Raw genomic sequence first — 21,780 nt, forward strand, 5'->3', positions numbered from 1 at the left:
GATTCCTCTACTGCGGAATAAATCTCCACAATACACAAAGAATCTCTTCCACTTGGCTGTACCAAACAGCCCCACCTCCTTCTCTGAGGCTAATGAACGTGGCATGGTCTATTTGATACTAGGTCAAGAGACGAGCATTGGGTCAACTCTTGGTCAACCGTCCTGCTTTACCTAATTGAACGGAAGAAAGCCAATGGAGGAGGGAATAAAACTGCCTCCGTTTGGTATACTGTCTGCAGCAGAGACACCAAAGCAACGTTATGCAGAAAAGATCAGATCCTGGTCCTGACATGAAAAGAATCCCATAATATACTAGCACCTTCATCTAGCACCTTCCCACGCTGCCAATCCAGAACAGGAGCATCCACTTACAGACAGAGCCACACATACTGTAGCATATGCATACTAACCCAATTGAAACCATACACTGGCAGTTTTTTTTTCTCATTTCTTTTATTTGTATTGGATTGGAAGTGTCTGGAAGCAAGCAGTGTTCATTAGCAGAGCGTGAAGGCAGTATCATTAAGCGTGGGGGTCAAGGAAGCTGCCATTTGGCTGCTTGCCTTGGTGTTGCACCGCTTCCCTGTGTCACACGATGATGGCAAACCTCAGCTCCCAAATATGTCGGCCAGTGCATACAGTGCAGCCTATAGGGACAAGCTCATTAGCACCACTACATGCAAACAAACAAGCTCCCGGTTGTGTGACCCACAACTCTGAGGGCTAGATTACCAGTTTAGAGAGAGACTCTGTAATGTGTAGTCACATTGTGTAAAATTTTCACAGCTACATGTCAGTAGATTGTAGTCAACTGAGTTCTGTTTTCTTACCCCTCCCAATTCAAGTGCATAATCCTGGCTACAGCGGCAGCGTCCAACTCTATTTACTCTGGAAGAGGCTGTAAAACTTTGTGAAAGGAGTCCCATAAAGGTGGTGAGCTGTTGAGGATATGCTGAACCTTTCTGTCAATAAGCACTGCTGGTAGCCTCTGTTAGCCGGCATGAGATGAGGAGGAAGAGGATGACTATTTGTTAAGATTCCAGTGACGTTGTCTCTTTCCTTCCCATTTTTGCTTCTTCAGTGAAGGGGACCCCTTCTCAGATGATAAAACACTGGTATGATGCTTCATATTTTGAGTCTGAAGGTGCAGCCACAAATATAAATGTCTCTCCGTGGCATTTGAATGCCTACAACCTCTCTCCTCCTCCTCCTCCTTTGGTGTACTGCGTATGTGGCCGGTCACGTATGTAAAACGTGATATTCAAATATGGTGGGGGAACATGGTGGCTTCCACAAAACCCCCACCTGATCCTATGTATTCTTAATGGATTCATTATAAGTTTATGAGAATGCATCTATTTGCTGGAAGATGTAATTACACACTAATCTATTTATATTTAGAATTACAGTATCCTTTCTTTTCTATTAAATAACCTCAAAAAAATTACTGACTGTACCTTTAAGTCATTTATGGGGCTAATTAATGGCTTAGTTTGAAATTAAACACCTAAGCCTGTCATCTGGCACACATCACAAAGGGTGACACATACATGTGTTTATTACTTTGATTCTAATCTAAGTCAAAGAAAGTCTGTTTTTTTTTTTATATTAAATATACTGTAATACTCTATAATATAATAATTACAAAGCACCTTGAGGTGACAGTTGTTGTGATTTGGGACTATAAAAATAAAACTGAATTGAATTTAAATGAAATGTATGGATGTTTGTGTCTTTTCAGCCTCTGAGCCCAACCTAAAGCTTCGCTCCCGACTAAAACAGAAGGTGACAGAGCGTCGCAGCAGCCCTCTGCTCCGTAGGAAAGATGGACACATTGCTACTGCCAAGAAGCGTTCTCTAGACGTGGCTGGTAAGTACTCTTGTAACTTAATTTTATTTTTTATTTAAGGTGCTATTATGAATAGTAAAAAAACAAAAAGCTATTTGCAATTAAGTGCAAAAAGTTTATTAATTTTTTTTTTTTTTTTTTTTTTAAACACAATGTGTCTACTCTAGAGTCTGCATGCAACAGTGCACCAGGCTCAGGTCCCAGTTCACCCAACAATGGCTCTGGTAACATCCCCACTGAGAATGGGGGAACAATCTGCAGCAGTCCAGGAGAGGTAAATATCATGGCATCTGTAATATGCACGTGTCTGTTTGGGATCTGTGTTTGGGAAGCAAACGGGTGACTCAAGAACTCCGGGATTTGCAATGATAATTAATTTTAAGAGAGGCCTCAGTCTGTGTGTATATAGACTGTATAACAAAGAAAGACTTGGTCATCATGACGTCAACCATTGCTACCAAACTTGGTAAGCAGTTTGCAACCATAAACTGTGAGAGTGCATTGCAGACAGATTAGACCTGCTAATTAGTGCTAAGTAACAAAAGAAGATCATACTTGAATTTCACTTTTCAGAGAAACCTGTCAGTTCAAGCAGCCAGGCCTTTAGTCATGAATAACTCTATAACAAATTTAACTGGGCGACAGGGTCGGTGCCAGAGCATAAGGACTGCAGGGACAACCAACTTTGAGAGGAGAGGTATCCTGCTCAGCTCTTATTGCTGTTTCATTAAAGACATAAATGGTGACAGAGGCCCAAATTCATAGTGTTGCTCATACACATCTCCATCATATGTTCACAAAACAGTGACATTTAAAAAAGTGCTCCAAGAATCAGTCCTAGATAATACAATTATAATGCATGAGTCATACAGGCTACACAGAAAACTCAAGGACAAATAACCCACTTTAAACCGCATCACAAACTTTTCTTAAGGTGCAAAAATGGTGAACTCACCACATGCTGGGACAGTTGGAGTTGCTGACTGATTGCAGACTCCTATCAACACATTTTCACTTATTTTGCAATTTTCAAGTCAGATATGTTTTAAAGTGAGCTGCACACATTGATAAACATCTTTTTAGTTCCAAAGAGACATGAGGGGTACTTCCACAAGTCTGACTTGCATGGGCGCTCCAGCAGCTTTTTTCACTGCGTTCGGTATCCTCCTACATCATGCTAATCACCTCTGTTGCTTTGAGTCTTTAACTCTTTCACTACCAAACTCTGTGACTAAATTTTACTTGTAAAAGTACATCAGTAGACTTCAGTGACCTGTTTGGATGGGTCTGGAGCCACATGGCCTCACCCTACAGGAGTTTTAAAAATATTCAGTCTCCATACAGTTGTCACAAAGGGGTTAAGTAGCCATGGAGACCAAAAGAGTTTGAAAAGTCTTGTGTTGTATATAATACTGTTTCTTTGTATCCACACTGTGTTTACTTTCATGTTAATGTGGACGTCTTTGCAGGCCTCCCTGCTTCAGAGGTTGGCAGCACGGGAAGGTTCAATTAGCCAGCTCTCTCTCTACACCTCTCCTTCTCTGCCCAACATCACCTTGGGCCTGCCAGCCACAGGTCCTGCTAGCACTGTGAGTCCATGTGATACAAAATATCACAGAATGAAACTGTAAAATAGAACATTATTTATAATGAATCTTTTGTTAGGAAAACATGCATCAGACATGGGTTTAAGCAAGTCATCACATCATTGTTAAGATTAATTGGTTAGTTTCTTTATGAATACAGTGGTGGTTGGGATATGCACACGAAGATTACAGAGTCTCTAAGTGGATTTCAGCTCATCAGTTTTGTCATTGCTTTTATTTGCCTTTCCTTCTTTGCCCATCTTAATGCCTCTCTGTCTCATTTTTCGCTTCTCTCTCTCTCCATCTGCCCGTCTCTTTCCTTCTCCCTGCTTGTGTCTCAATCTCTTTGCAGGTGGTATCGGGACACCAAGATGGTGAGAGTCATCTGGCATTGCCTGCGTTACAGCAGGGCATTTCACTGACCCCTCCTTTCCTGCACACTGCCCACCTGCCCTCCTACTTGGCATCTTCAGCACTGGACAGGGAGGGGCCTGGAGGGGGCACGGCTGGTCACAACCCCCTCCTCCAACACATGGTATTGCTGGAGCAGAGCCACAGTCCAATGGGTCAGTTTTCACTGCAATATTTGCAATATTTATCCTTTTTCTCCTATTAAGACAGTGGAGGAGTTTGAATTATTGATAGTGTGTGGTTCACCAAATGAATTTAAAGCCCAAATATTATACTGTTTCTGATCTGAGCTTTAGGGATTACATTGTTTGTTCCCAGCTGCACCAAAATTAAAACTGGAAATATCATGTACATACGGTTCAAGACAATGATTTGGACAGTTTAGAGTTTTTAGAGAGCATCGTTGGGGGGAAATTGTCAATTATTGTCAACAAATGAATAAATACAGTGATTTCTTTTAACTTTATTTGCACTGTATTTGTGCAGTGACCTCATAATTCATTCTGTACTGATGCAATCTGGGATCTCATTGGCTATTGTCTGCTGAATCTGGCCTCTGAGGATGAAGGCCAATATTTTGAGAGGCTTCCCATGAAGCTAGCATATATCCGGGCCAAGACTTCCTGTTCCTTCTGCTGCTCATTGTTTATGAATGGAGATGAATAAAAAAAATACTAATAGAAAAGCTAAATAGCTGTCAAATGATACAGTTTGGCAAAATTGATCCTCCTTTTTTGGTCTTTGCTCAGATTTGATTGATCAATAGTACTCTGACTACAAACGGAAACCAAAAAGTTGAATGTGTCACTTTTCACACACTTACAGTACATTTAATGCATAATTTATTTTACATTCTGCAATGCTTTATAAATCTGTGAGCTAAGTTTAGAATGTAATGGCAGTAATAAGTGTAGCAATTCTGTTACCCATGGTAGTACTTCACTTTTTAGTTTAAGTACAGTTCTGGACCACCACACAGAGCATTACGGGGGCTGCATGAACCAGACTACTTCAGTTTCCGAGAGCAGACACATGCAGCAAAATTCTCTGACATGATCTTATTTTAAAGTATCTTTTGAGGTAGAAAATGTCATGACCTGCACTGCATTGCATCTAAAATTTAGAGGTAGTATTTCTGAATAACAATTTTCATCCATCATATGACGATGGCCCCTGTGGTTCCAGTTATAAAGTCTCCAGTCTCATTTAAGCAGGTGAAATAAAATCACCTCAAATGATAATCTGTATGAATGATGGCTAAAATTACAGAAACAAGACCCAGCTTATTAAAAATGCTTGTTACCTTTCTTGTAACCGCTCTGTGTTTTCTGTAGTTGGTCTGGGTGGGATACCACTTCAGTCGCCCTCTGTCTCCAAGCTTGTGCGGGGCCACCGTCCCCTGGGGAGAACCCAGTCAGCCCCTCTGCCCCAGCAGCAGTGTGGACAGGCCCAGGCCCTGCAGCAGTTGGTGGTCCAGCAGCAGCACCAGCAGTTCCTGGAGAAGCACAAGCAACTGTTCCAACAACAGCACATCATCAACAAGGTATTTCTATGTGTGGATTTACACAATATTAAAAGTAACGCTGAACAGCTGTGGTGTTTAAGACAGCTGTATGTACGTGCATATATCTACAACTATGCCTGAGTTTGTGTGAGTGTGTATGTGTAGGAGTGTTTGTCCAGCTACACGGCACTGACTTGGTTACTGTCTGTGAATCCTTTCTTTTCTCCAAGAGATGGATGAATGAGCCTCCAATCAGCAAGTCTTTTAGCTTTTTTTTTTTTTTTTTTGTGTGTGTCTGTGTTCGTGTGTCCCTGCTTCTCACTGTCACCCTGGCAACTGTGCACTAGAGGAAGCTGCTTCCATATATGCTCACACAGGAAATGTGACTCACTGCATCATTGTTGAAGTGTGTGTGTGTGTGTGTGTCTGTAAGCTTATGTTGGGAGTTGCACCATGATATGTTCGTAATGCGTGTCTGCTGAAATTCCTCAGGTGTAAATCAAATATTTTATTTATGCTTTTTCATATTTTTCTGTCATATATTTAACAGTGCCAGATGGTCATATTAAATGTGGCCAAAGGTTGAAATAATATGGTGAACATTTTTTAAAGTCATCCATGTGACCCAAAAAGCTCAGTTCATCTTCTCCAGGCACAGCAAAACAGATGTTCTCACTTTAGTTTGTGTTGTAATGCATTTCCCACACTTACAGTGGCAGGTAGAGCTTTTTTTAAAAAAATAAATACTATATATATAAAATTGTTGATTAAGAGACTAAATCAGTGGTTGTGTTACATAATAAGCAAGCAATGAGTGTAATACTTATAAGAGACATGTATGTTCGGGATCAGGCTTGAACATGTATCTACAGACAGTGTTTGTTTTTTTTTCTTCTAGATAAATATTAGAAGTTATGTTGCTTAGTAGCTTAACAGTTTGTTTTTGGAACTTGTACACTGGCGAGAGAAGGAGGAGACGATACTCAGAAGCACTGGCTTCAACAAAGCATGCCTATCAGAAGAAGGGCTTGAAAGGAGGGGGCGCTTAAAGAGACTGGGCTTAAAATGGCTTGCTTCAGACAGTGTATAAACTGAGGTACTGCATATTAACCATTATAAGATTTTAAAATATATATATATATATATTTTAAACTGTCAGTCACTTAAAACTACTCTAGTGGAGTCCCAGAAAACACAAACGGCGATCTTGGGACAGAATATCTTTGACCCTCAGAGTCTGCAGTGCATAGACATACAATAAAAACATCTGCAACCTGTATTCAATGCAGCCTACATGGGATTTCCAGTAGGAAATTTTTCAATATTGATGCACACATATAGATAGAAACTGCTGTCAAAATCAGTAAGATGCACCTCTTATTTTTCATACTCTGCCCTCATACTTTAAATATGATGTTCATGTATTCAGCATTCATTCCTTAATTCAGTGTACCAATTAAAGGATCACAGGCACAAGAATGGATATTAACATATGCAGGGATATTTGCCTGCTTTGAGTATATTTTATGTTAAGTAAGTTAAAAGTAAAGAAAAAAAAATCACAGTGGGGGGTAAACTTTGGTCCTTTCAAAAGCAAAATTTTTGCTGTAATATAATCCAGAAACATTAAACATTTATCATGTCTGAAAATGCAATCCACACGTGTAAAGCCCTGTCATCTGCAGAATATCTACCTCTGTCCCAAGTTTTTGTTCAGATCACTAAGAATCAGCACCCAACATTTGAGTTACAACCAGAACAACATGTGCATAAAAATGGAACAACTGTAAAGGCATCTAAGGTTGTAGTAATTCATATTATTCCCATTAAATTAGTTTAATTTATTAGCAGTTATAATAAGCATGTTCTGTGTGCTACATAAATTTTCCAATCACTTCAATTCTTTTTTATTATTATTAGGGTTTAATTGCTTAAAGGGATGAAGACTGTATATTTGTGTGTTCCATGTACATAGCAGGACTTTGTTAGACTTCATATACCACTTCATTTTGCTGCCACCATTAGCCCTTTTACAGCAGTGGATAACCTGGAATCATCACCTGGTTTCTACACATACACGTGATCCACTGATTAAATGTAAGGCATCCAGTGAGCTTTTCAGAAGATGCAAGAGTTCAGTGACTAGATGAAGCTGTTACTGTGGAAAGATGCATGATAGAAATCGGATGGTGGCCATTTAGTTCACATTCTGTGTTGCTTTAAAAGGCTTTAATGACAGCTTTAACTTTAATGATCTGGCCTTTTTCAGCATGGAGTGTAACCTGAGTCCATTACTCTAAATATCACGAGGGAACACCTGCAGAGCTAATCTTGACACTTTAGACCACAACAAGAAAATGCTTTGACATGTGATGATCTCTAAGTGGAATTGTTTTTAAGTGTTAATCGAGTCCTTAGTATTACTTTACCAAATTAATACACATGACTAGACTGATTTACTGAATGGTGTAATCATTCTCTTCCCATCCATGGCTGACTGGTTAGTGTATGACTTCTTATCCTGATATTTTTGTGACTGTAATTATAGCATTAACTGCATTATTATGACAGTACTATTTTAGGTATCTGTTCATTTCCTGTTTTTAATGTTTTCTAATATTACTGCACCATGGAAATCATTGGAGATGTATCCCCAGCAGTCCCATTCTTACAGAAGAAAAGTCCCTAGTTACTCATTGCCTTTGTTTTATCTTTGCTGCCTGAGGAACGGACTTAATGAGAAATTTAACATTATCCCCAGGAAATATTGATTGCTGCAAGCTGGTTTTGAAAAATCCGCCATGCGCTTTCTGTTTGATGTGGGAAAAAATACAAGAGTAAAGAGAGCAGTATGATTTGAATATGTCTGTAGTGATACATGTAACGGCCACCATTACATTTTTATCAGTGTTACTGTTATGTAGAAATATCCCTTTGGCACTCGGAGTTGTTTCATTTACCCTTTTCACCCTTGGAGATATCTAACACTTGACTCATCTGCAGCCTTCCTTCCCTTCCTTATTTGCATCTATTCGTCAAGTCAGCAGGGGAAAGAGGTCTTCCTGACAACACCCCCCCCCCCACACACACACACACACACACAAAAACAGAAAGAAAAAAGGCGGAAAGAAAGAAATTAAAGAATTTTGAAATGGTTCCAGCCTGAGCCTGTTGTCTGTCATTAATTACCCTGGACAGCTATGGCAGTACTGCTGGATACTCACTCACACAACAATACTGTTGTGTGTGTGTGTGTGTGTGTGTGTTTGAGAGAGAAATAAATGCATAGAGTCAGAGTGTGTCAAGTATTTGTGTATACCACCACCTCCCTTTTCCACCACCCCCTCTCTCCCTCTTCCGGCTGATTTAACAGGCTTATTTAGTGTCTATCCCCCTTATGGTTCATATCCCAGCCACTATTTCCTCTGTAAAAAACGAAGGGTTAGAAAGAGGGAAAGAGAGCAAAACAAGAGAGAAAGGAAGAGAATCGGTGTGGAAGGAGTGGATGAGTGTTTTGAATTTGTTTGGAGAAGAGGGACTGGGATGAGGCAAGAGCCTGCTCACTCTGACGTCAATGGACTGTTCCCTGGGAAATATGCCAGCCGTGTGTGTGTGTTCCAAGCACAAACAGTGGTCCTGTCCAATCATGACCTGCACATCAAGGTTGAGGTCTTTGACGACAGGGACAAGGGCAGCTGCCAAAACAAGATTATTACAATCCCCCTTCTACAGTACTTCCACTCTTTCTCCCTCGTGTCCTTTGCTCAGCTTTTCTTTTCTCTTACAGGTTCAGACACAATGAACTTAGCCATAAAAATCATAGATAGTCCAAGAGATTATGTCATTAGGTTTTAAAACAAACAAGTAGCCTATCAGAGTCTAGAGTAGAGACCTGGTTTATTTCTGTGTGCACAAAAAGTTAAAGGACCTGGCTAATGTTAGTTTTTGGTGGGTTTATCTGAGGTCTCTTTTGTTATCTTTGTACTCGGACTGATTGGACAGTTATTTTTGGAATGAAAAATATCTTCACTGTAGTTGTTAAATTGGGGCATGTTGTTCCTGATGTTTCCCTTCATGCTGTTGAAACTTTCATTATCTTTTTGTTCTTACTGGTTTTTGTTTTTTTTTCTATTTTTTGGAACATCTTTCTGTTACTTGCTCTTAACATCATCAGTTGACTCCCTAATCTTGGCCTGACATTATAATGAATACATTTTATCTCAGTGTTCCAGGTTTTTTTCTTAAACCTTCATAAAACAGTCCAAGTGTTGCATCCAAAATTTGACCTGACCGGTTCTTTTTGTCATCTAGATAATGTCCAAGCCCAGCGATCAGGCCTCAGCTGGAGGCCCGGGTCCCTCAGGGCCAGGAAGGCAGCACCAGAGTCACCCAGAGGAGACAGAAGAGGAGCTTAGGGAGCACCAGGCGCTCTCCTCTTCATCATCGTCTTCCTCTTATACCTCTGTGCAAGAGACAGGGTTGCTACGTGGGCTGGCCATCAAGCAGGAGCCTCCAGATCCTCAGGAGCAGGAAGAGAGGGAGCAAAGGGAGAGACAGACTGAGCAGGACTTCCTGTTCAGACAGGTGAGCATGAATGGTGTTTTTTTTTTTTTTTTTTAAAAAGAAGTTACCCATTGGATTGAGAAGGAGGAGGAGGACAGGGAGTTAAAAAGGGAATGATGGAAACTGTGTGGAGGTTGACTGGGCATGAAATTGGAGTCTGTTAAATGCAGATTCCACTTCTACTTTTCAGAAACTCCACTGTAAAAATAAGAAGAAGGGAGAAACTTTCATTTTTTTTTCACTTGCATGCACCCGAAAGTAGCAACAGAATTATCTGTTTGACATAATGTCTTCATATATACAGTGTGTATGATGGTTCAAGCTGACAGTAACTACACAGTATGGAGGATTCTTTCATTTGCTCCTATTATAGCAATTAGTAAGTAGTGTTGTAGCTGGTGGAACAGCAGACTGATAGCAGTGACAGATGGAGCTTCTTGTAACTGACTGAAACATTACACTCCACATTTCTTTGATCTGCCTGACTACCCAACCCGCTTCCAGCATAAGATATGCATAAAAATGCTCAAAATTAGTCCATAACACACCTTCATGTGGGCATACACATGAAAGTATTTTATATAAATCCTGTAAGCAACACAAAAAACTCATGGATTCATACAGCACAGCCTCTCTGTGGCCACATCCATACACGATTGAGACACCATGTCCTCAATATGTCCAGCCCATCCCTGCTGTCCGCTCAGCTAAATTCAATCAGGCACTCCTCTCTCTGTCACCATGGCGCCCATAGTGTAGACAGACACACCCATCAGAGCAGAACAACACGACTGCTTAGTGAGCAGTGAAATATTTTAATATTTTTAATTATATGAAACACGTGAAATAAAAACAGTTCAAGGTTTCCAATAACTAAATAATAACCTTCTATTTTGTTACCAGTTTGACGTCATAATTTTCCTTCCTCTGTGTTCACATAAAGCACTGTGGTTTGCAATATGTCAATTAAAAAATATATTTCTTCAACTTTGAAGCAAATGGTTTGCTGCGGTGCAACAGAATATCTATATGGAAGCCAGTTAAATTGTACAATATAGCAACTTCGACCATGTTAGTATTTGGTGCCATCTTCTGGCTTGACAAATATATTGCAGCCCAGCTGTCAGCTGAATATTACACCATCTGTGTTCATGAGCAGCAGGCTCTGCTCTTAGAGCAGCAGCGGATACACCAGTTGAGGAACTACCAAGCCTCGATGGAAGCAGCTGGGCTGTCGGCCAGTTTTGCTGGACATCGGCCTCTCTCCAGGGCTCAGTCATCTCCAGCCTCTGCCTCCTTCCCCATGGTAGTACAGGAGCCACCAGCCAAGCCGCGATTTACTACAGGTCTGGTGAACTACGTAATTACATCCTTACATATACACGCACACACCGCAGATAAAAATTAAGTTATGCCTTTTATTGTCATGAACATTATATTAATCAAAAACAATGGAAGAGAGTGATGTGGAAACATACTTTAATTCTGCTTACATAACCTTCAGGTTATGGGAAGCCTTTTCCTGGAAAAACACAGTATGATGATCCAACACAGAGTAGCTGTGTATATGCATAGGCTTTAAACATCAAAGAACTCCAAGTTACTCTTTTAAATCTTTAAAAATCCTTTATTCATAATAATAATCATTTATACATAACCTAAACAGGACTTCTGCTCATTCGAATGATAGCATTTCTCTGGACTGTTTCCACATGACCTGATGTTTTTGAAGAAGCAGGTGCAATAGTTTTGTTTCACACTGTGTTTTATGGTGTGATTATAAAAATCTCATTGTGGCAGCTGTTTCTATCCTGGTTGTCAGAGATGCGTAATCACCCATATGTGTGTGCATGTTTGTGCTTGGTGGTGTGTGAATTTTCCAGGTCTAGTGTACGAGTCTTTGATGCAGAAGCACCAGTGCATATGTGGCAGCACTACCAGTCATCCGGAGCACGCCGGCCGCATTCAGAGTATCTGGTCCCGACTGCAGGAAACAGGCCTCAGGGCGCACTGCGAGGTAAGGGCAGAGTTAGACTTGAGCAAAGAGGTGACACTTGATGGCTCCATGGATAAATGTGTTTTAATCAGCAATGAATGCCACAAAATGTACAAAGGTAGAGAATCATAGCTAATCTTTCAATACATACTTGGAAAGCAAATGGTAATTGGACCGACGTCTTCTGGTTTTATTGACCACACTTAAGTGCTTTACATAAGAAGCCACATTCATATATTTTTCCTCACATTCAAAATGCACTTTTGTCACACACACACACACCTTCTAACATCATGAGGTGCACTGAGGACAATGAGGGTTCAGTATCTCACCCAAGAGCGCTTTGATTTGTGGACCAGGCCAGGAATCAAACCACCAACCTTCTGATTAGTGGCAATGACCTCTTCAGTCACAGCTGGCCGAGTCAAAAAACAAACCATCCATCCATGCATCCATCATTGTTAGGTATTTCACCACATAATGCTTAAAATAGTTATGTATAATGGGAAACTGTTTTCTTTCTTTTCCTCAGCGTTGATTTTTGTGGATTGGGTATTATAGTGATAGTGATCTATTAAATTTCATTAGTGCAGGTTGTTGTCATAACCAGAAGGAGGCAGTGTTAATGCATTTCTTTTGACGCTTGGCCTTTTAGTCAAAAACCGCACTCTTACATTGAGGTTTGGAAAATGATCTAATATTAAACTGTCTTAGAGACACCACTGGGACACCCCGTATATATTATTTTTTCGGGATAACAGGAAATTGTACTGTGAATTTCACACAGTGTACTTAAATCCTTGCAGAACTCAACTCTGTTACTGAGTTTTTTGGGTGACAGCGACTGAGAGTTTGAATGTGGAGTATGAAAACCTTATCAAAAGTTATATATTTATCTTTTTTCTCTGTTTTCAGTGTATTCGTGGGAGGAAGGCCTCATTGGAGGAGTTACAAACAGTCCACTCTGAAGCCCACGTCATGCTATATGGAACTAACCCACTGCGGCAGAAACTAGATAGTAAGACTTGCTTCCTCACACGTATTCAGATACACACTTTTCCCCTAGTGTGCACTGCTTCACCACGTAGACTTGACCTCTCATTAGTTTAGTCTAAAAAACTGTGGATGCTTTAACACTTATTGAGTTTTAAGAATTATAGTTTCATTGCATTTATTGACAAACTTGGGAAACACTAAATTAAAAGCATGCATGCCAAATCAACTGTCAAATTAGGAAGTCTCAAGTCTTCAACTAGCTGGCCATGTTAACTTCATGGATCTGCAGTGTCAGTTTAAAGGAATCTGCCTTAATGCTTAAACCATATCATAACAAAAGGTCCCTTCTAATAAAGCCCTTGGAGGTGTTATGATAAGACAAGGACCTGCTAAAGCTGTTAAACTAAAAGTCCCACAGGCTGCTCAGTCACTTAGGTCTGGCCTTAAAGTGCAGGTGTAGCAAAGTAGTCTGTGTGTCTGTGTGAGTATATGTGAAAAAACCAAAGGGGCAAACCCCAGTGGTGATCTTGGCTTTCATTCCAGTGGAGACATAAATTCCTCTTATTATTACTGCTTACACAGGAGTATTACCAGATACTCCTGTGTGAGATTCGGTGTACAAGTGGGATTGCCTACAGTAAGAATCAGAGTAAAAGAATAAACCACAAAGGTGGCAGCTAATCAGGGATTAAAGTATTTATAGTATTCACACTATATTAAATATCTGTCAGGATGACTTTTTTTTTTTTTTAAGTTACACTGTTGCACAAATGCATTATTAAGCAAGTTAGCGGGTGGCAAAGTGAGACTTGGACCCTTCACCTTGGTAATGTGAGTGCTGCATTTTGCCCACTGAGCTTCAGGGGTGTGTTTTGCTACTCATGAAATTTAGAGTGCTGCAGTTGTCCACATTGGATTAGAATTATTTTAATATTTTTGGGGGCGTTTTTTTTTTTTTTTTTCCTTCTCCTTCATAGTTCTTAAAAGCACATGTTAAACAGTCAGATTTAATTTCAAAATAAAATAGCGGTAAAAGAGTATGATGACTAAAAAGTTAAAGTTGTGTTGCCGAGTGGAAATTTAAATTGTATTGTGCATTTGAAAAGAGTCGAATCAAGTTAGTCAGCTTAGTTTGTTTTCAGACACGTCAGAAAATTGACGTTTATTGATTTTTCTCCTTCAGTGACAAAACAGACCCCTTTGGCCAAATCTAGATTTTCCCTGAAGAGGGGCTTGATTGGGAGGTCAATAAGATACTTTTTTTTTCTTCACCTCACCCAATTAAAAATGCCCTTGTGTACTGTTGCTGTTAGATAAGGTCATAAAGTCAAATGCTCAGTTTTAGGGTTGCCTGTGTGTCCACAGCGCAACCTCTCCCCCTGGTAACCCTTCACTTTTTCTTTCTCTCTTTCTAATTTCTCACTCCATTTCCTTCTCTTTCAGGTTCGGTAAATCCCATGTTTGTGAGGTTACCATGTGGAGGCATAGGGGTAAGTCACTTACTTTCTCTTTGTTAGTTTGTGCTCAAGTCATCCTCCAAATATTCACTGTCTAATTAAGCATTTGTAATTTGTGTGCTTGATATTTCTTGGAAAAGGCCCCTGTTAGTCATACCGGTTTATTCAGTGGAAAATTGTTGTAATAGACTGTTGTGTTTTTACAACACTGTTAATCTAATCAATACCCATCTGGCACTGCTCCATCAGACTCTGGAATGAAGCAAATAAGCAAATAGTTTCAGCCTTATCAAAGACTAGTATAATAAGTGTCTCCTTCGCCCACTCTTTCTGCCCCCTGCCTAAATAATGGTCCCATTTGTTCTTGTTCCACCAAACAAACACACACACACACACACACACACACACACACACACACACACACACACACACACACACACACACACACACACACACACACACACAGCCTTAACACACTCGCACGCAGGCACACACACAAACACCACTCCTCAAGAACCAGAGGCAACAAAAGCTGTTGCTCGCCTTTCCGCCGTGTCAGTAATTATAACCAGATGTTACGAGCTCTGTGTGTGTGTGTGTATGTGTGTGTGGCAGCGGGTATGATTTTGTTTGTGTGCATAGCAGTGTGTTTGGGGATGTTTGTGTGCTAAGACAATGATTTAAATGGCTGCTTCAAGTTGGAAGTGCTAATGTATCTGGAAACAGATACATTAGAACAGTTGTGCACCTGTATCCGTGTGCATGCTTTTTTTTTTTCATTGTCTTCACGATATTGAGGATTTGCAAAGACTACATCATTACACACCTACCTTGCCATCTGCTTGTTCTTTCTATATCATTCCTCATGTCCTCATATCTCTGTTTCCTTTTCTCTCTCTCTGTCTTTTTCTACTTTTCTTCCTTCCTTTGGGGCTACCACTGCTGTGTGGTGGGAACAAGAAGAGCCTGAGCTCTGCACTGCTCCGTTCTGCTCTTTATAATGGCAAATGGGACTAAATTGTTGTTTTCCTGTCATACACACACATACAAGTCATGCACACACACACACACACACACACACACACACACACACACACGCTAGCAGAGGAAGGGGGTTAAATTAGGCTGTCAGCCTGTGGAGAACCATCATTCTGTCATACCAGCACGTTCCCGCTATTTTCTGCCTCTAACACACACACACACACACACACACACACACACACTTGCGCACACACACACACGCACACCACTTCCCTTTCACTTTTTTCCTGACTAGCTTGTGTCCACCTCTTGGCTCGAGGCAAAACTAAACATCAACATGGGAAATAATAAACCACTCATGGTGCTTTAGAACTGCATCTGTTTGTGCTCATTAACCTGACTTGTATATATGATTCAGTTTCCCATTCACTCACTCACTTGACTCTTGATTTGCTCGCTCGCTCAGTCATTGACTCGGCTGCTACATACTGTCATCCACTTATACCCTGTTTCTCTCTCTTCACATTTGGTTCCATTAGTCACTCATCAACAATGCACTCCATACCTGCTTGCTCCCTCCTTTTTTAAAAATTTTTTTATAGTATCTTTAGTCTATGTTGAACGCTCTACAGTTTGATTTCATGACAAATTCTTTCTTGGCACAACTTTAAAAGAGCCCCTTTTCTTCTCTGTGGATGTTATTATGGAGTGATCATCCGGCCTTGATCAGTTTCGTCACTGGAGACCCGAGGAAAATGGGGCGGCTGGCTGAAAAGCTGTCGGCTCACTTAGCTCACTGACTGGTTGAAGGATTGAGGAGCTGACTGGGTGGCTAAGGTTAATGTTCCACTCGGTCAGTCGACTGACTGAAAGGCCGTCGGCGTGGATGAAACAGGGGAGTGACTGGCAGGTTAAAGTTAACATATTCAAAGGCTCCCAGGTTTACATCAGAAAGCCTCGCTTAGAGCTCTGGCATCAGCCGCTCTGCACATGTGTGTACAGTTCAAAATGCACTGACACACAGGCCATTTTCTTCTTTTCCTCTGCCAGCTTCTTCTCTCTGTGTTTATCTGCCTGCAGTATCTGCCATGCCTGATGGAGGGTGTGTATATTATCCTGTGCGTGGCCCTCTGAGTACAATCAATCACGTAGAGTATTGTGGTCTATTTGGCTTGCATGCATTTGTGTACATGTGTGTGTGGAGGTACTGTAGTGATTTGGACTCAGGGGGGCTGGCCGTGCCTCAGCATTAATCAGGCTTGACCACTGAATGGTTGCCCTGTGTCTAAGCGCACACAAACACACACACACACAGTGTTTTTTTGGGGGGGGTTGTTAGTCAAAAATTAAATAAATGTATTCCGTATTTTTCTTTTGCTTCACATTCTATATCTAAAGCATATTGATTATGTCTCCAGTATATTCAGATTTTCTACATTCTCTGTCCTGTAACATTTTTAGCTAGATAAATTGTGTAAATTAGTAGTTGTCTAATTTAATTTACACAATTTATCTAGCTAAAAAAGTTACAGGGCTAAATTAATAGTAGTCGGGCAGCACGGTGGCGTGGTGGTTAGCACTGCTGCCTCACAGTTAGAGTGACATGTAGAAGGCCTGGGTTCGATTCCACCTTGGCTCCATGTGGAGTTTGCATGTTCTCCCCGTGTCTGCCCCAATAAGACATGCACTTACTGGGGTTAGGTTGATTGGCCACTCTAAATTGCCCATAGGTGTGAATGTGAGTGTGGATGGTTGTCTGTCTGTCTCTCTCTCTGTGTTAGCCCTGGGACAGACTGGTGACCTGTCCAGGGTGTACCCTGCCTCTCACTCTATGTCAGCTGGAATAGGCTCCAGCCACCTTACGACCCTGAACAGGATAAGCGGAAGAGGATGGATGGATGGATGGAGTAGTAGTAGTCCACCTAAATTGAATGAATCTATCACACTTCAAGATATCCCTAAATTTATTGTCTGCTGTGGGTTTTATTTATATCGTAATCTGCCACAGCTCTATGATTTAACCTTTAAATTGACACAAACTTACAGCTTGCTGTATCATTACTACCTAATCTGATATGTTTTATCTGATGTATTATACTGCATTCTTTGATTGTTCTGTGGGATTTTTACAAAGTCTCTTGTGCTATATGTGCACATTGTCTGCGTGATTAATCTTCTAATTATGTCTTAGTGCCTCATAGTTTTTCTCCCTATTGTTTTCTCTGTGTATAAATTTTCCAGCCCTTCCTGCACTGCTGCAGACCAACTTTCAAAGAGTAACTTTAATGCTGTGAAATGACACAAGCTAAATGATTTCAAATGTGCTCAGTTTTACGATTTCGGTCCCACTGAAGTGCTGTCAGTAACACCAGCAAAAAATAGATAAGTGGAAAACAGTATGAAGTTGCATATTTAGGCTTCCCTTTGAAAATGTTATTTAAACAATACAAGGCTTCATGTGTGTTTGTGTGTGTTGGCAGGTGGACAGCGACACCATTTGGAATGAAGTCCATTCATCCAGCGCAGCACGTCTGGCTGTCGGCTCTGTGGTGGAGCTCGTCTTCAAAGTAGCATCAGGAGAACTGAAGGTTGGTTTGGAGTTCAATTAGTCATAGTTGTTTGTTGGGTTACAGTATATTTTTAAGGATTGGAATGCAGTGTGTTTGTCATGTCTTGTGGCCTTTAGGTGTGGGTATATGTGTATATTTATTAACCTTTTAACTCAAATGGACTCTGCAACACAATTTCTCCCCTTGAACTTTAAGGGGTTTGAGTTTAATATCCTTGTTAAGGTCTTACTGCTGTGTTCCATTTTCTACCTGAGTTCCACTCACATAGCCTTACAGACAGAACAAGGCCCAGCACAGAGAGATGAATGTATCACGTCACCTCTAGTAATGTGCTATCCATCCATACTTTCAAGCACCTAAAGAAATAACAAACTTTAGCACCTCCCAGACAGACATCCCCACCCCATCATGCCTTTCCCCTTTCCAGCCAGACTTCGTGAGTCTGTGGCAGTGGCTGCTTACTGTTTGAACCCAGCAGGGAGACCTGGTGCACAGGCACCGCAAGCGCCAGCAGTCCCCACTAATAGGCCCCTTTTATAAGTGTTACACCAAAACCACCTGCAGAGCAGCCCTTGCACTTAGCGTTAGCTTTGCACTGGCATACCACACAGACTCATGATGAGACAGTAGCACACCATGCTAATACCCGCCCAAGTTTTGGCTGGGGTTGCTACGGTGGGCATGATTTGGTCTTTTTTATGCAGCACTTTGCACGATTAACAACAACAACACAATTTCAATTTGAGGGATTTCTTGATTAAACTTTGCAGGTGTCAGATTAACCAGATCTTAACACACACAACTGCTTGTGCATACACACACACACACACACAGGCTTGCACACATGCAGATGGTTCTCTGAGGATCCTTCACAGCCAAATGACCAAATTCCACCTGCACCAACAACTCTATGAACTCCACAGAAAGCCATAAATCTACTCAAGGCACACACACACACACACACACACGCATATTTCTGTCACTGCATCTGCTACTTTCTGTTTCTCCCCACGTCTGCTTTAATTTAATAACTTTTTCTTTGTATAGAGAAGCTTCATTCACTTGCATACATATGGAATTGTACAGAGTTCTTTAACTGTGTGTCAAGAAACCAGCTGAGGCAGTTGTCGCTACAGTAATCTTCCGGCTGGCTGCTAATCCGCTGCAGCTGACTCAACATCATTAGTCCAGTTTGCGATCGCTCTACATAAGCTCAAACATCTATCTAATGTCCCCACATTGCACTGGGACCCTCCAAAAACAATTGCTTGGAGTACTGCCTTGAAATAGCTCCCCTTAACTGACTCATTTTTTCTGTGTGTACAAGCAAGTATTTTCAGTGAGTGAAAATAACAATATAAGGTTCTTTAGAATAGAAAAATATATTTTACTATTTATTTATGTGTTTGTGTTGTTTCTGTTCAACTACCCATTTCTCCTTAGTGGGTAAATAGTGAAGCTGAGAAAAGAACATATTCATTGTATTGTCCAGTTGTGTTAACACTTTCACCTTACAGCACAAATTTTCTGGATTCAAGTCTTTTCTTTGTGGGGGTTTGTGTGTTCTCCCTGTGCCTGTGTGGATTTCCTCCCACATTCCAAACACATTCTTTTTAGGTTAATTGCTGTTTTTTGGGGGGGTTCTTTCCTTCTAGTTGGCTGTAAGTGTGAATGTGAGAGTGTGTGGTTATGTGTCACTCTGTGTTAGCCCTGTGATGGATTGGACACCTGTCCAGGGGACCCCACGAGGGACCATCACAGGGCTAATTCACCCTGTGTAGGCTGGGATAGGATCCCATTATCCCAAGTTCCTAAGTTATGTAAGCGATTAAGAAACTGTCCAAATGGACTCTCTATGGATTTCTGTGTGTGTACTTTTGCATGTTGTAGTGGATTTGTGAAGACAAGGAAGATTTGTCACTATTGTTTCACCCCACATTCCTTTAAAGAGAAAGCAAACTTTTAAATGCAGCGAGCAGGGATATCACATGTCATCATCTGTTCTTCCTGACAGAATGGTTTTGCTATAGTTCGACCACCTGGACACCATGCTGAGGAGAGCACACCTATGTAAGTAAATAACAAATTTGATGAAAAATTCCCTTCTGCATAATATGTATTTTCTTGCATTCCCACCAACCACATCTTATCTTATAAAGCACTCTTTGCCTTACCCTCTTATATTCAGCGTTGTCGTCTCTTTTTCAATCTTCAGGGGTTTCTGTTATTTCAACTCGGTCGCCATAGCAGCCAAGCTCCTGCAGCAGAGACTCAATGTCAGTAAAATCCTCATCGTAGATTGGGTGAGTTTCTCAGTGTGATGTTTGATACATTACAATATACCTATATGCACAGGTACAGTATTGGACTGTATGTGGCAGAAAGTCCTGGCATAGTGCTGCATTGCTGGTTTGCAGGTGCAACACAGAACTTTACAGAACCACATCTACATGCTGCTCTCATTCTGGGCCACTGACAAAAGGTCGATCAGTAGAACAACCAGTATTGTTTCTCCCTGCTGGGTTCAAACAGCACACTAGAAAACCATGATAATGGTTGTGTTAGATGCATAATATACAAATGATCAAGCATGGACAATATATAGTTAATACTGATAGTTGGTGATGGGTTTAGCTGGCCCAGCTCTTTTTTAGTATATACCTTTTTTGTTTTTTGTTTTTTATCTTTGATGGGTTCCTTGAAATTGTTTTTCCTTTTTTGTTCAGGCCACCTTTTACCCAATCATTACTCAACCTCTGCATAGCATCATCATGGTTGAGCACCGTTGGCCTGTTGGAGGACTGCACCCAAGAGTGTCTGTGTAACCTCTGCGGTGGTTGAATTTCCATAACTCATCCCAGAGAAATCCTTTCTGCATAACTACTGTAGAATATTATTTCAGTTGAATTTATAGCGTGAAGTGTCAAAGAAAGAAACACAAAAGAAAAATAGCTGCCAGATTTATGAGGCAGTAAAAATATAAAAATCCTCATTATGTTATCTGTTTCATTATGTTATCTTGATGTTTTAAAATTGTGAGGAGTTATGAACGTAACCATTAACTGCGCTCTTGTCTGGCTATTTAGGTCAGATACCATCCTTTTTTTTTTTCCTTCAAAGAGGCAAAAAGAAATTTATAAGAAGGTATGATGGAGTCTTTGTCATGTCCAGGAGCAGTGCAGTTCAGTGGCATCCCTGGCTGGTTGTAGCCTTTGAAGGGCCTTTTAATTTCCTCTCTGTCTGTCACAGGGGGACATTGAGTGCAACTAGCAAGCTCATTGTCGTGGCACTCGCCTCCAGCTGCAGGGACATTTTTAGAATTTGTGTATTACAGCATTCTTTGGACATATAAAATGAGGTCATTTAATTGATGTTTTTGGCAAAAAAAAAAAAAGTGAGCAGTGTTTTATTAAATCATGTTGAACCATTTTTTGACATTGCAACAGGATGCAGCTACGATATAGCCTGGTAGTCTTGTGGAGGTGGAGAGATTGATGGGCCCATTTCCCTGAAACCTATTTGTCTTTTGTCCTTTCAGTGACGAGACAGCTTCTTTTGTGTCCATGGTGTTTTGCTTGTTTGTTTTGAGCCATAAGATTTAAAATTTAATTATGTTGAAAATATTAGTATATATTTTATTGCTAACGCTGCATTTTGACCAAAATGCTCATTTTAATGTTTCCAGGATGTCCACCATGGTAATGGCACCCAGCAGGCATTCTACGCTGACCCCAGTGTCCTTTACCTGTCTCTGCACCGTTATGATGATGGGAACTTCTTCCCTGGAAGTGGCGCACCTGATGAGGTAAAAACCACCTCCAGTCTGTCTTTCTGCTGGCTTGCCCACCTCCCCTGTAGCCTGTATAT

General features: G+C 40.8%; 1 protein-coding gene across 2 annotated transcripts in view; it reads left to right on the top strand.

Annotated features, from left to right (window-relative positions):
- The window catches only part of hdac4 (histone deacetylase 4), a 124,636-nt gene that overhangs the window by 82,085 nt on the left and 20,771 nt on the right, over positions 1-21,780 (top strand). For both annotated transcript variants that reach the window (XM_030757903.1, XM_030757905.1), the window contains 14 exons: positions 1,742-1,870; positions 2,017-2,123; positions 3,319-3,438; positions 3,788-4,001; positions 5,181-5,389; positions 9,662-9,934; positions 11,073-11,259; positions 11,797-11,930; positions 12,825-12,927; positions 14,349-14,395; positions 17,824-17,931; positions 19,928-19,983; positions 20,129-20,216; positions 21,599-21,718. In XM_030757903.1, coding sequence (XP_030613763.1) covers positions 1,742-1,870; positions 2,017-2,123; positions 3,319-3,438; positions 3,788-4,001; positions 5,181-5,389; positions 9,662-9,934; positions 11,073-11,259; positions 11,797-11,930; positions 12,825-12,927; positions 14,349-14,395; positions 17,824-17,931; positions 19,928-19,983; positions 20,129-20,216; positions 21,599-21,718 — 1,895 coding nt within the window. The remainder of the gene's footprint in view (positions 1-1,741; positions 1,871-2,016; positions 2,124-3,318; positions 3,439-3,787; positions 4,002-5,180; positions 5,390-9,661; positions 9,935-11,072; positions 11,260-11,796; positions 11,931-12,824; positions 12,928-14,348; positions 14,396-17,823; positions 17,932-19,927; positions 19,984-20,128; positions 20,217-21,598; positions 21,719-21,780) is intronic.

This window comes from Archocentrus centrarchus, chromosome 21, assembly GCF_007364275.1.
Source record: "Archocentrus centrarchus isolate MPI-CPG fArcCen1 chromosome 21, fArcCen1, whole genome shotgun sequence".
In the NCBI taxonomy this organism is placed as follows: Eukaryota; Metazoa; Chordata; class Actinopteri; order Cichliformes; family Cichlidae; genus Archocentrus; species Archocentrus centrarchus.